We start from the raw sequence: 14,095 nt of genomic DNA on the forward strand, positions 1-14,095 counted from the left end.
TCCCTTCCCTGCCAATCCCCGCCCACCGCCCGCCCACCGCCCGGCCCTCGGCTTCCTGCGAGAGGATCCGGATTATTCCCGCCTCCTTCTCCTCCTCCCTGCCGCACTCGGTCTCGTCATTGGGTAGCGGTGCTGCCTCTCCGGCCAGGCGGGGATGCTGATTGGCCCGAGGTGGGGAAGGGCTGAGATCATCGCGCCTCAGCCACGGGAAGGAAGAGGCGGGCTTTCGAAGGAGGGGAGCGCGGGCTGCCATTGGCTGTGTTGAGGCCCCGCCCCTGAGGTCAGAGGGGAGCGGAGCGGTCACCTAGCAACCGCGGGACGCGGGCGGAAGGCGGGAGCTCCGGGCCCGACCCCGACGGGAGGCCCCGGCCCGGGAACCCCCCGGTCCCCGCGTTCCTGGGCTGGGCCTCGCCTCGAAGCGGCGGTGTTTCTGTTCCCAGGCCCCGGTCCGGGGGCGTCGGTGCCCGCAGGGAAGAAGAGATGGGCCCTGAGGAGGGGCAGCCCAGCCCCAGCCCCAAGAGGCAGCGGGTAACAGCAGGTGCCGGGAAGGGCCGGGGACTCCGTCAGTGAAACACGACGTTCCCAGAACCCCAGGATTACATCCATCTCTGACGAGGTGAGGATTCTCAAGCTGGAAGCGAGCAGCCTGGTGTGTAATGAGTACATCGGTTCCACTGGCCCAGGCCGAGCATTTCTCACAGGCAGCCCACTGAGCGGAGTCCCCAGGACAGTCCCCCAGCCCAATCCAGCCTGATAAAGCCACCGGGCTCCATCCAGTGGCTCTGATGGATTGATTTTGCCACCGGCAGGACTCCTGTCAGTGTTACAAATGGGTAGGCAAGGCCTCTGTCCAGCTGGAGCATCCCCCTTGCTACCAGATCAGATGCGTCCAGTCTTAAATTACCAATGCCTTTGCAAATGAGCCTGTCTTCTGCCCACCTGATGCCTCAACACACCCTCCCCTTTTCAGTGGTACTTCTTTGTGTCATCCTCCAGGGCTGGATTTACAAGGAGGGCAACAAGATGAGAGATCTCAACAACAGCTTCCAACAGCTGACCAGAAGACTTCAAGATCCGCAGACCAAGCAGGAAGCGGTGAAACAGAAGAAACAGGAGCTGCAGGCTTCCCTGAACGAGCGTACGGAGCTACAGCAGGACACGCGGCACCACGACAAGGACACAACTCAATACACTTGTATTGGAGCACTGAGAATCAGCACTGGCTCTCAGAAAGGTACTGCAAGAGGAGATTAAACATGTCATAGTGCTGTTGGGTCCGGCTCTTGCCTGCTTCAGGTCATTACCTGGCTCCTGCCAGCTCCTGGCAGGATGCATATGCTGGTTTTTGGAGTATACCTGCTCCATCACAATGCTCCACTGATTTCAGTGGAAAGCAGCCCTGTAGCAACACAACTGCAACCACCAAGCAAGTAGCTTACTCACAGGACCGCCTTTCCTCCTCATCCACTGACTCAGCTCTGAAACCTCCTCTGCAAAGGGCTGTGCCAGTCTGGAGAGGCTGCACGCTAGCCAGAACGCAGAGCAGCGAGGCTACCACAGATCAGGCGAGGCATGCGTTGAGAAACAAGGGAGCTGGTGTGGGCTAAGCAGAGCAATCGTAATACTGCCCACACATAAAACCATCTTTTATAGTCTTTTGTAGCACCTAGGGCTGGGTGCAGCTAATTTTGGAAGCAAAGCAGTTCCCAGATTGGCTGGTACTTTGCTGAGAGACACAAGACAAGGAGTCCGGGTTGAGTCAAAGGTGGGAAGTGTGATTAATCAGAGTGCCGAGCAGATAGAAAAAATGAGAAATAAGAGCAGCAGCAGGCAGGAGCCCCAGCTGTGATTCAGGCCTCTGCATCAACAGCTCTCACCCGAGCTGAGCATTAGTGATACTGGACAGGGTGAATCTGGAGCTAGGAAACAAATGAACATTTTCCCTGCCTCATTTTATTCAGACTTGGTGTTTGCTCCACAAAAGCACCAGCCTCCTACAGGCCGGGCAGCACACCACAGTGATGGAGCATCTTTTGCTCTCGTGCTGGACTGCACAGCTCTGGTAGAACAAGAAGACAGGGCAGTAGTAAAGCATCAAATGCGAGTGAGAACCGCAGTACGAAATCCAAGCAAGCCATTTCTATCCTAAACAACACTGTCCTTGTGGAGTAAATAGCGAGGAAGTGCCAGTTCTGACCTCCTGAGGGCCTGAAAACTCTCGGTGACAACCTGGGCCAGTGTGGGACAGGAAAGCGTGTGGCTGATGCAATGGGTTCTAGTCTCCCCTGTTGATTCCTTGGAACCTGAACACAGCAGTGGGGGTAAACCGGCCACCCCTGGCCATACAAGCCACCGTTAACTTGTTTTTCAGATAAAAATCTCTCTTCATTTTAAGAGGCTTCATCTTTCAAGTACTCCAGCACTCCAGTATTGCACCTTGTGTCCTGCTTTCGGGTTCAGCTGTTCTCTGCTGCTTTCGGGGCAGTTACCCCAGTTTGCTGATGACTCACCTCACCGGATCCGACTCACCCACCTGCTGCTAGGGAACAGGGCTCTCGCTTTTGTGTCAATCCTTAACCCTCTTGTCTCCATCTAGTGTCCAAATCACACTTCGGATTCTCTCCTAGGCCACTGAGAGACCTGCAGGCTTAACAGCTTGCATGTCACTGTGCCCGACATCCAATTAAGCTGAACAGGCTCAGATTCACGTCAGCACCCCCAACGCCTCCTCCGAGAAGGCCCTAATTGCTTTCACATCCCTGCAGCTTTTACCCAGGTGGAGAAGAGCTGCCAGACTACTGCAATGCAAAGTGTAGGGAGAGACCCAAAAGCTCAGTGCTAATCATAAGGATCCTCACCTTCTCAGGTTTTTAATAACATCAGGTTATTCTTGCTTCCTATTTGCCAGGGCAGCTGGAGCAGTGAGCCCCAGAACTGCTGGCTCCCCTAATTCTCTTCCTCCTCTGCATGGCTCACTAGTTCAATGGGCAAGGAATAAGTCATTGCCGAGTGCCACCAAGACTACCTGTCCTCGGCCTTCTGCAGGCAGACATGTCCTGGCTTTTCCCACATTCCCAACAGCTCACAGCATATTAGCTGGGTTACAGCACCGCTGATATAACCTGCTTCTCAGCAAAGCTCTTGGCTCAGGCTCAGCCCCATCCAAACCACACAGATGTGGCCTTTTCTTCAGAGCGGTGGCAAAGCAGGCTCTGACCCACGTGTGCAGTACTCGGTCAGAGCCCCCATCAGTGGACAGAGGCCGTCTGCAACGTCAGGGCTGGTGGGGGACGCTCAAAGGAGCATGAAGGTATTTGGACTTGGCACCTCTTGAAAAGTCCCATCAGGCACATTTCCTTTTTTGGTCCCTTTGGGAAGGTTCAGTTCAGCAGCCAGGGGCAATTCTACCCGCATTTCGGGTAGGTAAAATGATCCATCCGTAGGGATGTGCAGGGAAAACCTGCTGAAGGCCCTCAGGCTTGCAGTAACTGGTGTCTGCTGTCTTGCCAGGCTGAGCGAGAGGTGCTGTCTGCACCAAGGACAAGGCTTGGCCCTGAAAGAGAAACACACTGTGCTTACCTACTGTTCCTGGACTGAGGAGGAGCGCTAAATGTGGCAGGAGAAGAAAGAGCAGGACGTGAGGGGGACAGCTACGACCTGCGCTGCCACCCACATCTAAAAAAGCTGCTTGTTCCAGACACTCCTCACATCGAAGATGAAGAAAAAGGGAGAGGGCAAGAAGGCCAAGAAATAAGCACAAAATCCATGCTCTGTCCTCCAGTCTTTCCTCCCAGCAAGGCTACTTGCTCCCCTGGGGCTCAGCTCTCCCAGATTACAAGCATTAACTGAGATAGCACTTGCACTAAGGCCTGAGCCTGCCCTGGCTGGCTGTCACAGACAGATGACATCAGACCAGTGACATGACCATACATCTCACTATTTTAGGTTGAGCTCTGTTGCCTTTCAAAAGCAAGAATAACCTTTCTTGCCAACAGAGCTGGACCAGGATAGCAGGCTCCTGGCTGGCCTTCCTAGCTTCAGTGCCTTTCACGTGCTGGAGTGGGTCAAGGCCCAATCTTGCTGCTGCTCAAGGTGGCAATAAAATAATTTCTGGGGGAAGAATGATGCCCTTAACCTGGCTCGGTTTGTCCTTGGGTGAATTTGAGAGAATGTTTCCTTTTGTGTGGGACGGAGTTACCAAACTCCTAGCAACTCCCCTGTATTCCCTGACCTCAGCGGCTCGTCACTGCAGCCTCCCTTCCCAGAGAAGCAGTGACACTGGCTGCAAACCCCAAGTCACCCAGCCCACGTCCTTTAAATGCCTTCCTACCTATATTCCTACAGACCGAGTTGCTCTTTCTCACCTCAGGGATGGAAATCGAGGAGCTTCTTTGCTCAGACAGTTTTTGGAGACGCTAGCTGTGCCCAGATCGCACAGCAGCGTCCCGCAGACCAAACATGAGGCCCCAGCAGATTCGCCTTGGATCATTTATTTGGTAAGGAGCATGGCGTTGCTGTGACAGCACCTCACAACACTCAGTATAAACCATGGGATTATGTGTCCACTCAGCACACCCTCGTCACCAGAAGCTGCTGAAATCCCTGCGGCAAATCCTTCTCTGTCACAAACCCCATCCAGCTTGGGGGCACCCCCCCACCAGCGGGATGTAGGACGATGCCTTTCCTCACCTCTGTGCTCGTCCTCCCTTCTTCCTGGCCAAAGGAGATCATTAAAGCGTTGATGAAACGGAGCAAGGCCAGCAGAGAACCACCAGGACAGTCAGGGCTGGAGCACACGTCCTGTCCGCGGAGGCTGAGGGAATGGGGCTCGTTCAGCCTGGAGAAGGGACGGTTTTGGGGGGCCTCAGAGCAGCTTCCCAGTGCCTGCGAAGAGGAGGTAAGCGTGAGGATTGAGCCAAGCTTTGCACACAGGTGCAGAGCAGAATGAAAGGACACAAATTGAAACGAGAAAGGCTCTGACTGGATATAAAGGGAAACTTTTCACCCCAAGGACAGTCAAGCAGTGGGAGGGGGCGCCAGGGAGGTTGTGCAACCTCTGTCCTTGAGGATTTCCACCACCCGACTGGATAAAGCCCTGGACAGCCTTGCCTGAGCCCATAGCTCACCTGGCTTGAGCAGGAGGTTGGGCTAGAGATCTCCTGCAGTCCCATCGAGCACGAGCGATCCTGTGCTAGTACGTGACAGGCAGTAAGAAGCAGGACTCCTCTACCCAGAAGAGATCAGCAGAGGTCCCCATCGGGGCTTTCAGACCTTAACTGCCCTGGCCAGCCTCACCTGGGACCCCCCACCCCAGTGGCACCATCTGCTCCCTGGTCTGGGAGCTCCATCCGACCTGCCCGTCCCCACCAAGCTATGCTCTAGGTGTACCTGTGCCCAGTCCTTCTCCTGGATGGGCCCTGGACCTACACCATAAGGCAGCCCTTTCTCCTGCTGTTCCGACTTCCTGGCTGGACTTCCTGGACAGAAGGAACCCGACTCATTATCACACCTCATCTGACGACCACCGGACAGTCAAGGGAAGCTGCTGTTACCACCAAGGCTGTCCCACTCTGGTGCTGCAGGATTGTGCCCTGCTCAGGGAGGTCACTGCCCCGTCAACGCTGCAGTCGCCCTTGGCTCCTGGCTTGTCCTCCAGTGCGGAGCAGCCCCATCCTTTGTTTCCAGCCACGGAAAGGCCCAGGGTCCTCACGGACTCGGTCACCGGGTGGTCTCGGGTAGGCTAAGGCTGTATTTATGTCCAGAGGGACATTCGGGTTCACTTCCAGGGAGGCCTGGGTTTGCAGCCACCCACTGCCGTGGAGTTCCTGGCTAAAGAAGGTCCGGACACGCTTTTCGACCGACCCCTCATCAGAGGGCCTCGGGGGGTCGCAGGGGCTGTCGCAGGGCTCTGGTTTTTACACCTTTCTGTCTTGAGGGTGTCCGAAGCCAGGCGGAGCCTGTCTGAGGGGGTGTTCAGCCGGCTGAGAGACTGAGAACGTCCTCTGCAGGGAGCAGCCCGGCCTTCGGAGCAAGAACCGCTCTCGGGACGCTTCCAGACGCAGGACGTGCCCTCATGGCCCGCCTCGAAGCCTTCTGTTGCCGGAGACGCCGAGGTTGGCGGGTGGACGGCTCTCAAGGGCATCTCCCTGGAGCGGGGGCAAAGGCTGGGCTGGTTTCGGGGGCCAGGCGGTGGGCTCCAGAGCAGCGGATGGAGCTTGGCCACGTCTTCCTTCCTCATCCAAGGAGCTGCCCAGGCCGGACCCTCGGGCTTGGTACCAAAGAGGGTCTCGTCGCAGAAGGACGGAGTGTGACTCCTCAACCTTTGCGGGGCGGCAAGGAGAGAAAGCCGAGTGTTTATTAAAGCGGGCAAGGGCAGCACGGAGCCCCGGCCGCGGCGTGGGAAGCTCACGGGAGGACAGGGAGGTTGAGATTCCCCCCCCAGACCCTCCCGAGGGCCGCCCGGGCAGGGAGGAACCGACGGGAGTTACCGGCCCGCCCTCCCCGGGCTGCTGCTCGCAGGGACCGGCACCCTAAGGAGCCCCGGGACCCCGAAAAACCGGGGCAGCGAGCCGAGGAGGGCTGGCGGGACCGCTCACCTGCACTTACTCCTCGGCCGGGGACCGCCACCGGCAGCGGGAGCCGCCGCCACCGCCCAGGGAGGCGCGAAGCCGGGCGGCACCGGGCGGGCCCCCGCGGGGCTGCCGAAGAGCGACTCGTCCACGAAGGACGCCCGCGCCCGGCGGACACCCCGGCCCCGGCCCCGGCCCCGACCCCGGCCCGCCCGTGGCAGCTGGGGACCGGGAACGGGACCGGGACCGGGAGCGGAGCCGCCTCCCGGGACCGACCCCACCGCCCGCATGGCCGCGCACCGCCCGGGGCGGGGCGGTGACTGGCTCCGCCCCTTCCGGCTCCGCCCACTCCCACGTGCTTCCGCCGCCGCCACCGGTACCGACATGGCGCCGTCGCGCGCCCGCCGCCAGCCCCGGGGAGCGCCGGTAGGGGATTGGGGGGGGGGGGGGGGGGGGCGGGAAGGGGGCGGGGCTCCAGGGCGGTGTCACGGCTGGACCCGGGCCCGGGGTCGTCGGTCCGCGTGTGTCCGGTCCCCGTGTGCCCCGCGGCCATGTGCTGGTGTTCCCGGTGCCCATATCCCCCGTACCGGTATCCCCGGTCCCCGTGTGTCGGCGTCTCCCCAGTACTGGTGTCACCAGTCCCAGTGTGCTGCTGTCCTCAAAACCAGTGTCCCCCAGTCCCCGTGTGCCGGCGTGCCCAGTACTGGTGTCCCCAGTACCATTGTCCCCAGTACCACTGTCCCCAGTGCTGGTCTCCCCAGTTCTGGTGTCCCCACCGCCAGCGTCCCCAGTACCATTGACCCCAGTGCTAGTGTCCCCAGTGCCAGTGTTCCTAGTACTGGTGTCCCCAGAGCCAGCATCCCCAGTTCGGGTGTCCCCAGTGCCAGCGTCCCCAGTGCCAGCGTCCCCAGTGCCAGTATCCCCAGCACCAGTGTCCCCAGCACTGGTGTCTGCAGTACTGGTGTCCCCAGTGCCAGTGAACCCAGTGCCGGCATCCCCAGTACTGGTGTCCCCAGTGCTGATGTCCCCCGTGCCAGCATCCCCAGCGCCAGCGTTCCTAGTACAGGTGTCCCCAGTGCCAGCATCCCCAGTTCTGGTGTCCCCAGTACCGGTGTCCCCAGTACCAGTGTCCCCAGTACCAGCATCCCCAGTGCCAGTATCCCCAGCGCCAGCGTCCCCAGCGCCAGCATCCCCAGTACTGGTGTCCCCAGTGCCAGCATCCCCAGTACTGGTGTCCCCAGTGCCAGTGTCCCCAGTGCCAGCATCCCCAGTGCCGGTGTCCCCAGTACTGGCATCCCCAGTGCCCATGTCCCCAGTGCCAGCATCCCCAGTGCCAGCATCCCCAGTACTGCTGTCCCTAGCACCAGCATCCCCAGTGCCGTTGTACCCAGTGCCAGCATCCCCGGTGCTGGTGTCCCCAGTACCGGTGTCCCCAGCACCAGCGTCCCCAGCACCGGCGTCCCCAGTACGGGTGTCCCTGCCCGCCAGGCCGGCAGCGCAGCGCTGCACTTCCCCGGCGCCTCCGGGACGCCGGTGTCCGCAGCCGCGTCCCCTCCGCCGTCCCCAGGTCCCCGCGCCCCCGCTGCCCGCCTTCCCCGCCGCCGAGGAGGACGATGGCGCCGAGGCCGAGCCGGACACGCGGGCCATGGTGCGGGCCCAGAACCAGAAGAAGAAGAAATCCGGGGGCTTCCAGTCCATGGGTGCGTGTCCGGGGCGGGGGGGACACGGGGGGACGACATGGCCGTCCCTGGGATGGGGACCGTCCCCTCCTGCCCGCGTCCCCTCACCCGTCCCCATCCCCACAGGCCTCAGCTACCCCGTCTTCAAGGGCGTCATGAAGAAGGGCTACAAGGTGCCCACCCCCATCCAGAGGAAGGTGAGCGTGGGGAGGGGAGGGGGGGACGGCGGCGGCGGCGGGACCCCCGTCCCGGTTCGGTGGCGGTGGGACGGTGACGGCGACGCGATGTCTCGCAGAGCATCCCCGCCATCCTGCGCGGCCGGGACGTGGTGGCGATGGCGCGGACGGGCAGCGGGAAGACGGCCTGCTTCCTCATCCCCATGTTCGAGAGGCTGAAGGCCCCCAGCCAGGCCGGGGCGCGCGCCCTCATCCTCTCGCCCACCCGCGAGCTGGCCCTGCAGACCCTCAAGTTCACCAAGGAGGTACGGGGGACAACAACGGGGGGGCGAGTGGGGACTTCCGGGGGGGCAAGAGAGTTTGGTTTTAATGACCCCCTCGACGTGTTTCTTTCTCACCCCGCAGCTGGGCAAGTTCACAGGCCTGAAGACCGCCCTGATCCTGGGAGGAGACAAGTAAGTCGTCCCCACGTCCCCACCGGTCCCCGTTTCCCCAAAGCCTCCCCAAAACCTGGTGAGGGGCTGAGGTGCCCCGTGCCACCCCAGCCTCTCTCCCCTCTCGCAGGATGGAGGACCAGTTCGCCGCCCTGCACGAGAACCCTGACATGTGAGTGGGGGTGCAGAGAGGGGACCTGGGGGGGGAGATGGCCCCCAAGAGCCACCCGCCGTCCGGGGACGGTGCTGGCGTTTACAGCCACTGCGCCCGATGGACGTGTCCTGGTGGTTCCCTTGGAGCATCGTCCCGTGCTCCCCGTGGGGGACAAGGGGGTCTCTATCGGGTCTTCTTTGGGTCGGATTTGGGACCCGCACCCGGGATGGTTTGGGGGTGCCGTGTCCCCTCCACCACCACCGACCTGGTCCCATCAGCAGCTCTGTCCCCGCAGAATCATCGCCACCCCCGGGCGCCTGGTGCACGTGGCGGTGGAGATGAAACTGAAGCTGCACACCGTGGAGTACGTGGTGTTCGACGAGGCCGACAGGTCAGCAGGGTGCAGAGCGGGGGGAGGTCCCCAGGGCTGGCAGCGTCCCCGCGTGTGGGGTGAGCGACGGTGGGGAGCGAGGTGCCCTGAGGGGGTGGCAGGGCTGGGCCCAGAGGGACCGAACAGGTGCTGCCATGTCCCGTATCCCTTCTCCCGCAGGCTTTTCGAGATGGGCTTCGCCGAGCAGCTCCAGGAGATCATCGCCCGGCTCCCGGACTGCCACCAGACCGTCCTCTTCTCCGCCACGCTGCCCAAGCTGCTCGTCGAGTTTGCCCGGGCCGGTGAGAAGCATGGGGCAGACGGCAGCTGGGGGGGGCGGGCTGGACCTGGGGGGAACCCGGGGACGGGGACATGGCACGGTCCCGCAGCGGGGCTGAGCCCAGGACTGGTAAAACCAGGCTGGGCCGAGCGGGTATCCCCAAGCCGAGAGGTGGGACTGGTCCCAGTGGCTCATCCCACATCTCGCATGTCACCATGTCCCACAGGTCTCACCGAGCCGATGCTGATCCGTCTGGATGTGGAATCCAAGCTCAGCGAGCAGCTCAAGGTGAGAGGGGCCGGCAGCGGGGGGTAGCTCGAGATGGGCTTTGCGCCCGCCACCCCCTGCAAGCCATCCTGCGGTGGCTCCAGGCTTGTGAGGAGGGGACAGGAGGGGTGGTGGCATCTGGTGTGGGGACACAAGAGGGGCTGAGCTCTGCCCTCCCTTTGCAGCTGGCTTTCTTCCACGTGCGTGGGGACGACAAACCAGCCGTGCTGCTCCACCTGCTCCGGAACGTGGTGAAGCCCCAGGACCAGACGGTCGTCTTTGTGGCCACCAAGCACCACACGGAGTATCTCAAGGAGGCAAGTGGCATTTGGGGTTGCCCGGCCTGTCCCCCTGTTAAAAGGCAGGGTGCCAGGGGGGTGCCTCAGACCCCTCTCCAGACCCACGTGGGGTCTGCACCTGTGATCGCGTCCCTGCTGGAATCTCTGCCTCTGTTTCGCTGGGTCGAAGGAGAAATCCCAGCACACGTAATCGTGGAGGTGTTGCATCCACCTACCCCTCGGAGAGAGGGGGGAGCACAGCGGGATTTGGGGGTCTGGGCGGGCATCCAGGAGTCTCAGGGAACTGGGCAGCCCTGTCTCTCGGCTGAGGGTGCATGTCCAGGTGGGATCTGATCTCTCTTCCCCCCTCCCCAGCTGCTGACTGCCCAGGGCATCCGCTGCACACACATCTACAGCTCGCTGGACCAGACCGCCCGCAAGATCAACATCGCCAAGTTCGCCCAGGGCAAGTGCCCAGTGCTGCTGGTCACCGACGTGGCTGCCCGTGGCCTTGACATCCCCATGCTGGACAACGTCATCAACTTCAGCTTCCCCGCCAAGGCGAAGCTGTTCCTGCATCGTGTTGGTGGGTGCCGGTGCCCCGCGCAGGGATCCTTGCGACCTGGGGGTCCCTTGGGTGACAGGGAAGGTGTGAGTGGGCTGTCCCTTGTCCCTTGGTTTTCCTGTCTCTGTGTCCTGCTGGGCTGGTGCTGCTGCCCTTGACTTGGTGGTGATATTTTTGGGGCAGGAGGTTGGCGTGTTGTGACATCAGGAGACAGGCTGGGGACAAAACAGTGTCAGGAATGTCCCTGATCTGCCAGCTGAACTGTAGGGGCTCCTGCAGGCAGGGCTGGTGCCTTCCCTTTAGGATGACACCATGGTGGCCTCCCCTTTGCCCCCTTCCACAATGATCCACAGCCCCTTGCCAGCAATGCCCACCGGGTAAATGTCATGTGCGTGGGCTCCCAGGGGCACCGGTGGGTCTCTGCCCGGGTGGGAGCAGGCTGGGTTGGCACTGGGTCTGGTTTCCCACTTCCTCCTCCTCTTGCCAGGTCGCGTGGCCCGAGCTGGTCGGAGCGGCACTGCCTACTCGCTGGTGGCTCCCGATGAGATGCCCTACGTCTTTGACCTCCACCTCTTCCTGGGGCGCCCACTTGTCCTTGCCGGTACCCAGGAGATGCCCGCTGGTGAGCCAGACCCGGTTGCAGGCATCAGGGTGGCTGCGCGTCCAGGCTGGGACGCTGGCCATGTGGCTGCTGTGGTTTTATCCTCGGCCAGCACTGGAGTTCGTGGTCTTGTGGTTGGCATTCATGCGGAGGGGCGATACGCTCTCATTGCTGGGGTGCAGCTGGGGAAAACGGGGTGCTGGGGGCTCCGACACACCCCGTCTGTCAGCGATGTCGATATAACACCACTGAGCTCCTTGTGGCTGTTAGCTCTGCTCCATTAAATCCTGGATTGCTGCCGTACCTGCTGCAATAATCCCAGGGTGGGTGCCAGCGAGGTGACGCGGTGTCCCCCGGGCTGCAGATGCCGGCGGGGTCCTGGGCCGTGTCCCCCAGAGCCTGGTGGACGATGAGGAGTGCCTGCTGCTGACGGACCACGAGGGCTCGCTGGAACTGCGGAGCTTGCGCCGCGTTGCCGACAACGCCCAGAAGCAGTACCTGCGGTCCCGGCCCGGCCCCTCGCCTGAGTCTATCAAGAGGGCAAAGGACCTGGATGTGTCCCAGCTGGGCATCCACCCGCTCTTCAGTGAGTGGCTCGGGGACGCCGAGGGAGGGGACCCTGTCCCCCTCGCCAAGGAGCTGATCTGTGCCCCTCTCTGTGCCCACGTTCCCCAGGTGCTCACTTCGAAGACACTGAGCTGGAGAGGCTGAAGTTTGTGGACAGCATTAAAACCTACAAGTCCAAGGCGGTGAGTTGAGACCCGGCCTCGGGCACGAGGCGCCTGGGTTGGGGTGGGAGGGAAGCTCCGTGGGCCCAGCCACGCAGCTCACTGGGACTCGCACTCCTGCTCCGGGAACAGACCATCTTTGAGATCAACGCCACGTCACGGACACCGGCCAGCACCGTGATGCGGTCGAAGCGGCGCCACGACCACGCTCTCATCGAGAAGTACCAGCGCGGGCAGCAGGAGAAGCGGGCAGCGGCTCTCAAAGGGCAGGGGTTGTGCTCGGCCCCCCTCGGGCCCGAGGAGGGAGAAGGAGAAGAAGGAGAGGAGGAAAACCTCCAGGTAACACGGCAGGGATGAGGAGTTTGCCGTGGCCACCGGAGCTGCTGCAAGGTGGCCTCAGCTGGGTGCTGGCAGCACCAGGGCCCCGGGGCTGTGCCAGGGCTTGGGGGGCCAGTGTAGGGACTGGTGGGGGGGCATGGCTCCTCCAACCCATCCACTATCCCCTTCCAGGATGTGTTCTCTACCGTGGTGGGCCAGAAGCGAAAACGGAGCCGAGGGGGAGAAGACGGTTCCAGGAAAAAGCCACAGCAGCCAGCGCAGCGGGACGAAGACTTCTACATCCCGTACCGGCCCAAGGACTTTGAGAGCGAGAGGGGGTGAGTCCAGGAGGGCTCCCGCTGCAGTCCTGCCATGGCCTGCTTGGGGGGGGACGACATTCTCATCGCCCACCCTTTGCAGGCTGAGCGTAGGCGGTGAGGGCAGCCCCTTCGAGCAGCAGGCAGCTGGAGCCGTCCTGGATCTCATGGGGGACGAAAACCACAACCTCAACAAGAGCAAGCAACTGCTGAAGTGGTGAGGGGGGTCTGGCCATGGGCCGGAGGGTGTGGGAGTGGGGGGCTGGGGGTCCCACCACCCAGTCCCACCGCTCTCCGCTCTCTCACAGGGACCGCAAGAAGAAGCGGTTCGTGGGGCAGACGGGCCAGGAGGACAAGAAGAAGGTGCGGACGGAGAGCGGGCGCTACATCAGCAGCTCCTACAAGAACAACCTGTATCCTACCCATGGGCACTAGTGGGGAGCGGGGCTGGACCTGCTGGCAGCCATGCGGCATTGTGCCCTGCTCCCGGGGATCCATCCCGGGATGGCAGCGTCCTGGGGAGGCTGGCCAGACACTCCGGTGGGTCAAGCAACGGGGAGTCGGGTGATGGGGAGTCATGGCACGTTCCCTTAACCCACCCTGGCCCAGCTATGAAAAGTGGAAGCAGAAGTACAAGGTAGATGAGCGGGACGAGGACGGGGAAGACGAAGGAGGCAGGGAGCAGTTCAGAGGGAAGCACAGGCGCGGGCACGGTGAGTACTTGGAGCAAGTGGCTGAGCCCCCACATCATCCCCTGGCCACCTCGCTTTGGCCTCTGAGCTGAGCTTGGCTGTGTTCCCCCCCCTCCACAGGACCTGCGCAGACCCCCGCCCGGGGCAGGGTACGCTCGGAGCTGAAGAACAAGCAGCAGATCCTGAAGCAGCGCAAGAAGGCGGCCAAGCAGCGCTTCCTGCAGAGCGGGGGGCTGAAGCGCCTGAAGGCCAGGAACCGGCAGCGGGTGCAGGAGCTGCGGCAGATGGCTTTCGGGCGACGGGTGGGGGCCGCCAAGAAGGGCAAGTTGCGGAAAAGGGTGTAAGAGAGGGGGCTGTGCCCCAGCAGCTTCTCCCGTGCCTGGGCTGGGTGCCGGGGAAGGAGACATCAAATATGTGGCTGGTTTTGCATCCTGACTCCTCTTTGTCCTTGCCAAAAGCATCGTGCTTGGGTTAATTCCCCCCACCTTGGGCCACCCCCAGGCGCAGTCTGAAAACAGCCAGGTGCTGCGGGTCCGCAGCTGGGTTGTATTTTGGCAGGAGACACCTGCGATGATTCCCAACAGCCTGAACGCGAGTGGCCACCGGTTCCTGCTGCCTGGGGTGCCCCTTGCAGGCTCTGCCCCAACACAGCACTATCCCGGTGTGC

The 14,095-nt window shown here is 62.0% G+C and overlaps 3 protein-coding genes across 3 annotated transcripts in view; 2 read left to right on the forward strand and 1 right to left on the reverse strand.

Annotated features, from left to right (window-relative positions):
* SUDS3 (SDS3 homolog, SIN3A corepressor complex component) overlaps nucleotides 1–14,095 on the forward strand; it is a 253,181-nt gene that overhangs the window by 92,840 nt on the left and 146,246 nt on the right. The window lies entirely within an intron of this gene.
* Nucleotides 103–6,984, reverse strand: RITA1 (RBPJ interacting and tubulin associated 1). Its single transcript, XM_049805552.1, has 4 exons — nucleotides 6,597–6,984; nucleotides 5,389–6,320; nucleotides 4,690–4,884; nucleotides 103–3,553 (listed from the first exon to the last, which is right to left on the reverse strand). Exons 1-2 carry the CDS (start codon nucleotides 6,953–6,955, stop codon nucleotides 5,777–5,779), a joined length of 903 nt encoding a protein of 300 aa, XP_049661509.1. The 5' UTR covers nucleotides 6,956–6,984; the 3' UTR covers nucleotides 103–3,553; nucleotides 4,690–4,884; nucleotides 5,389–5,776.
* DDX54 (DEAD-box helicase 54) lies at nucleotides 6,893–13,863 on the forward strand. The gene is made up of 20 exons (XM_049805529.1): nucleotides 6,893–6,995; nucleotides 8,137–8,269; nucleotides 8,375–8,445; nucleotides 8,544–8,729; nucleotides 8,830–8,879; nucleotides 8,989–9,030; nucleotides 9,308–9,403; nucleotides 9,563–9,684; nucleotides 9,889–9,950; nucleotides 10,115–10,246; nucleotides 10,583–10,793; nucleotides 11,260–11,394; nucleotides 11,738–11,959; nucleotides 12,049–12,122; nucleotides 12,234–12,440; nucleotides 12,612–12,757; nucleotides 12,840–12,953; nucleotides 13,045–13,149; nucleotides 13,346–13,449; nucleotides 13,549–13,863. Exons 1-20 carry the CDS (start codon nucleotides 6,954–6,956, stop codon nucleotides 13,770–13,772), a joined length of 2,478 nt encoding a protein of 825 aa, XP_049661486.1. The 5' UTR covers nucleotides 6,893–6,953; the 3' UTR covers nucleotides 13,773–13,863.

This window comes from Accipiter gentilis, chromosome 7, assembly GCF_929443795.1.
Source record: "Accipiter gentilis chromosome 7, bAccGen1.1, whole genome shotgun sequence".
Classification (NCBI taxonomy): domain Eukaryota; kingdom Metazoa; phylum Chordata; class Aves; order Accipitriformes; family Accipitridae; genus Astur; species Astur gentilis.

Excerpts from the sequence above, each read along its gene's own strand:
- RITA1 (XM_049805552.1), bottom strand. The coding sequence starts at position 6,955 with ATGTCGGTACCGGTGGCGGCGGCGGAAGCACGTGGGAGTGGGCGGAGC. Across the intron at positions 6,321-6,596 it reads CGGCCGAGGAGTAAGTGCAG|GTTGAGGAGTCACACTCCGT; the intron begins GTGAGCGGTCCC and ends CGCCCCGCAAAG.
- DDX54 (XM_049805529.1), top strand. The coding sequence starts at position 6,954 with ATGGCGCCGTCGCGCGCCCGCCGCCAGCCCCGGGGAGCGCCG. Across the intron at positions 10,794-11,259 it reads GCTGTTCCTGCATCGTGTTG|GTCGCGTGGCCCGAGCTGGT; the intron begins GTGGGTGCCGGT and ends TCCTCTTGCCAG. Across the intron at positions 12,441-12,611 it reads GAGAGGAGGAAAACCTCCAG|GATGTGTTCTCTACCGTGGT; the intron begins GTAACACGGCAG and ends ATCCCCTTCCAG.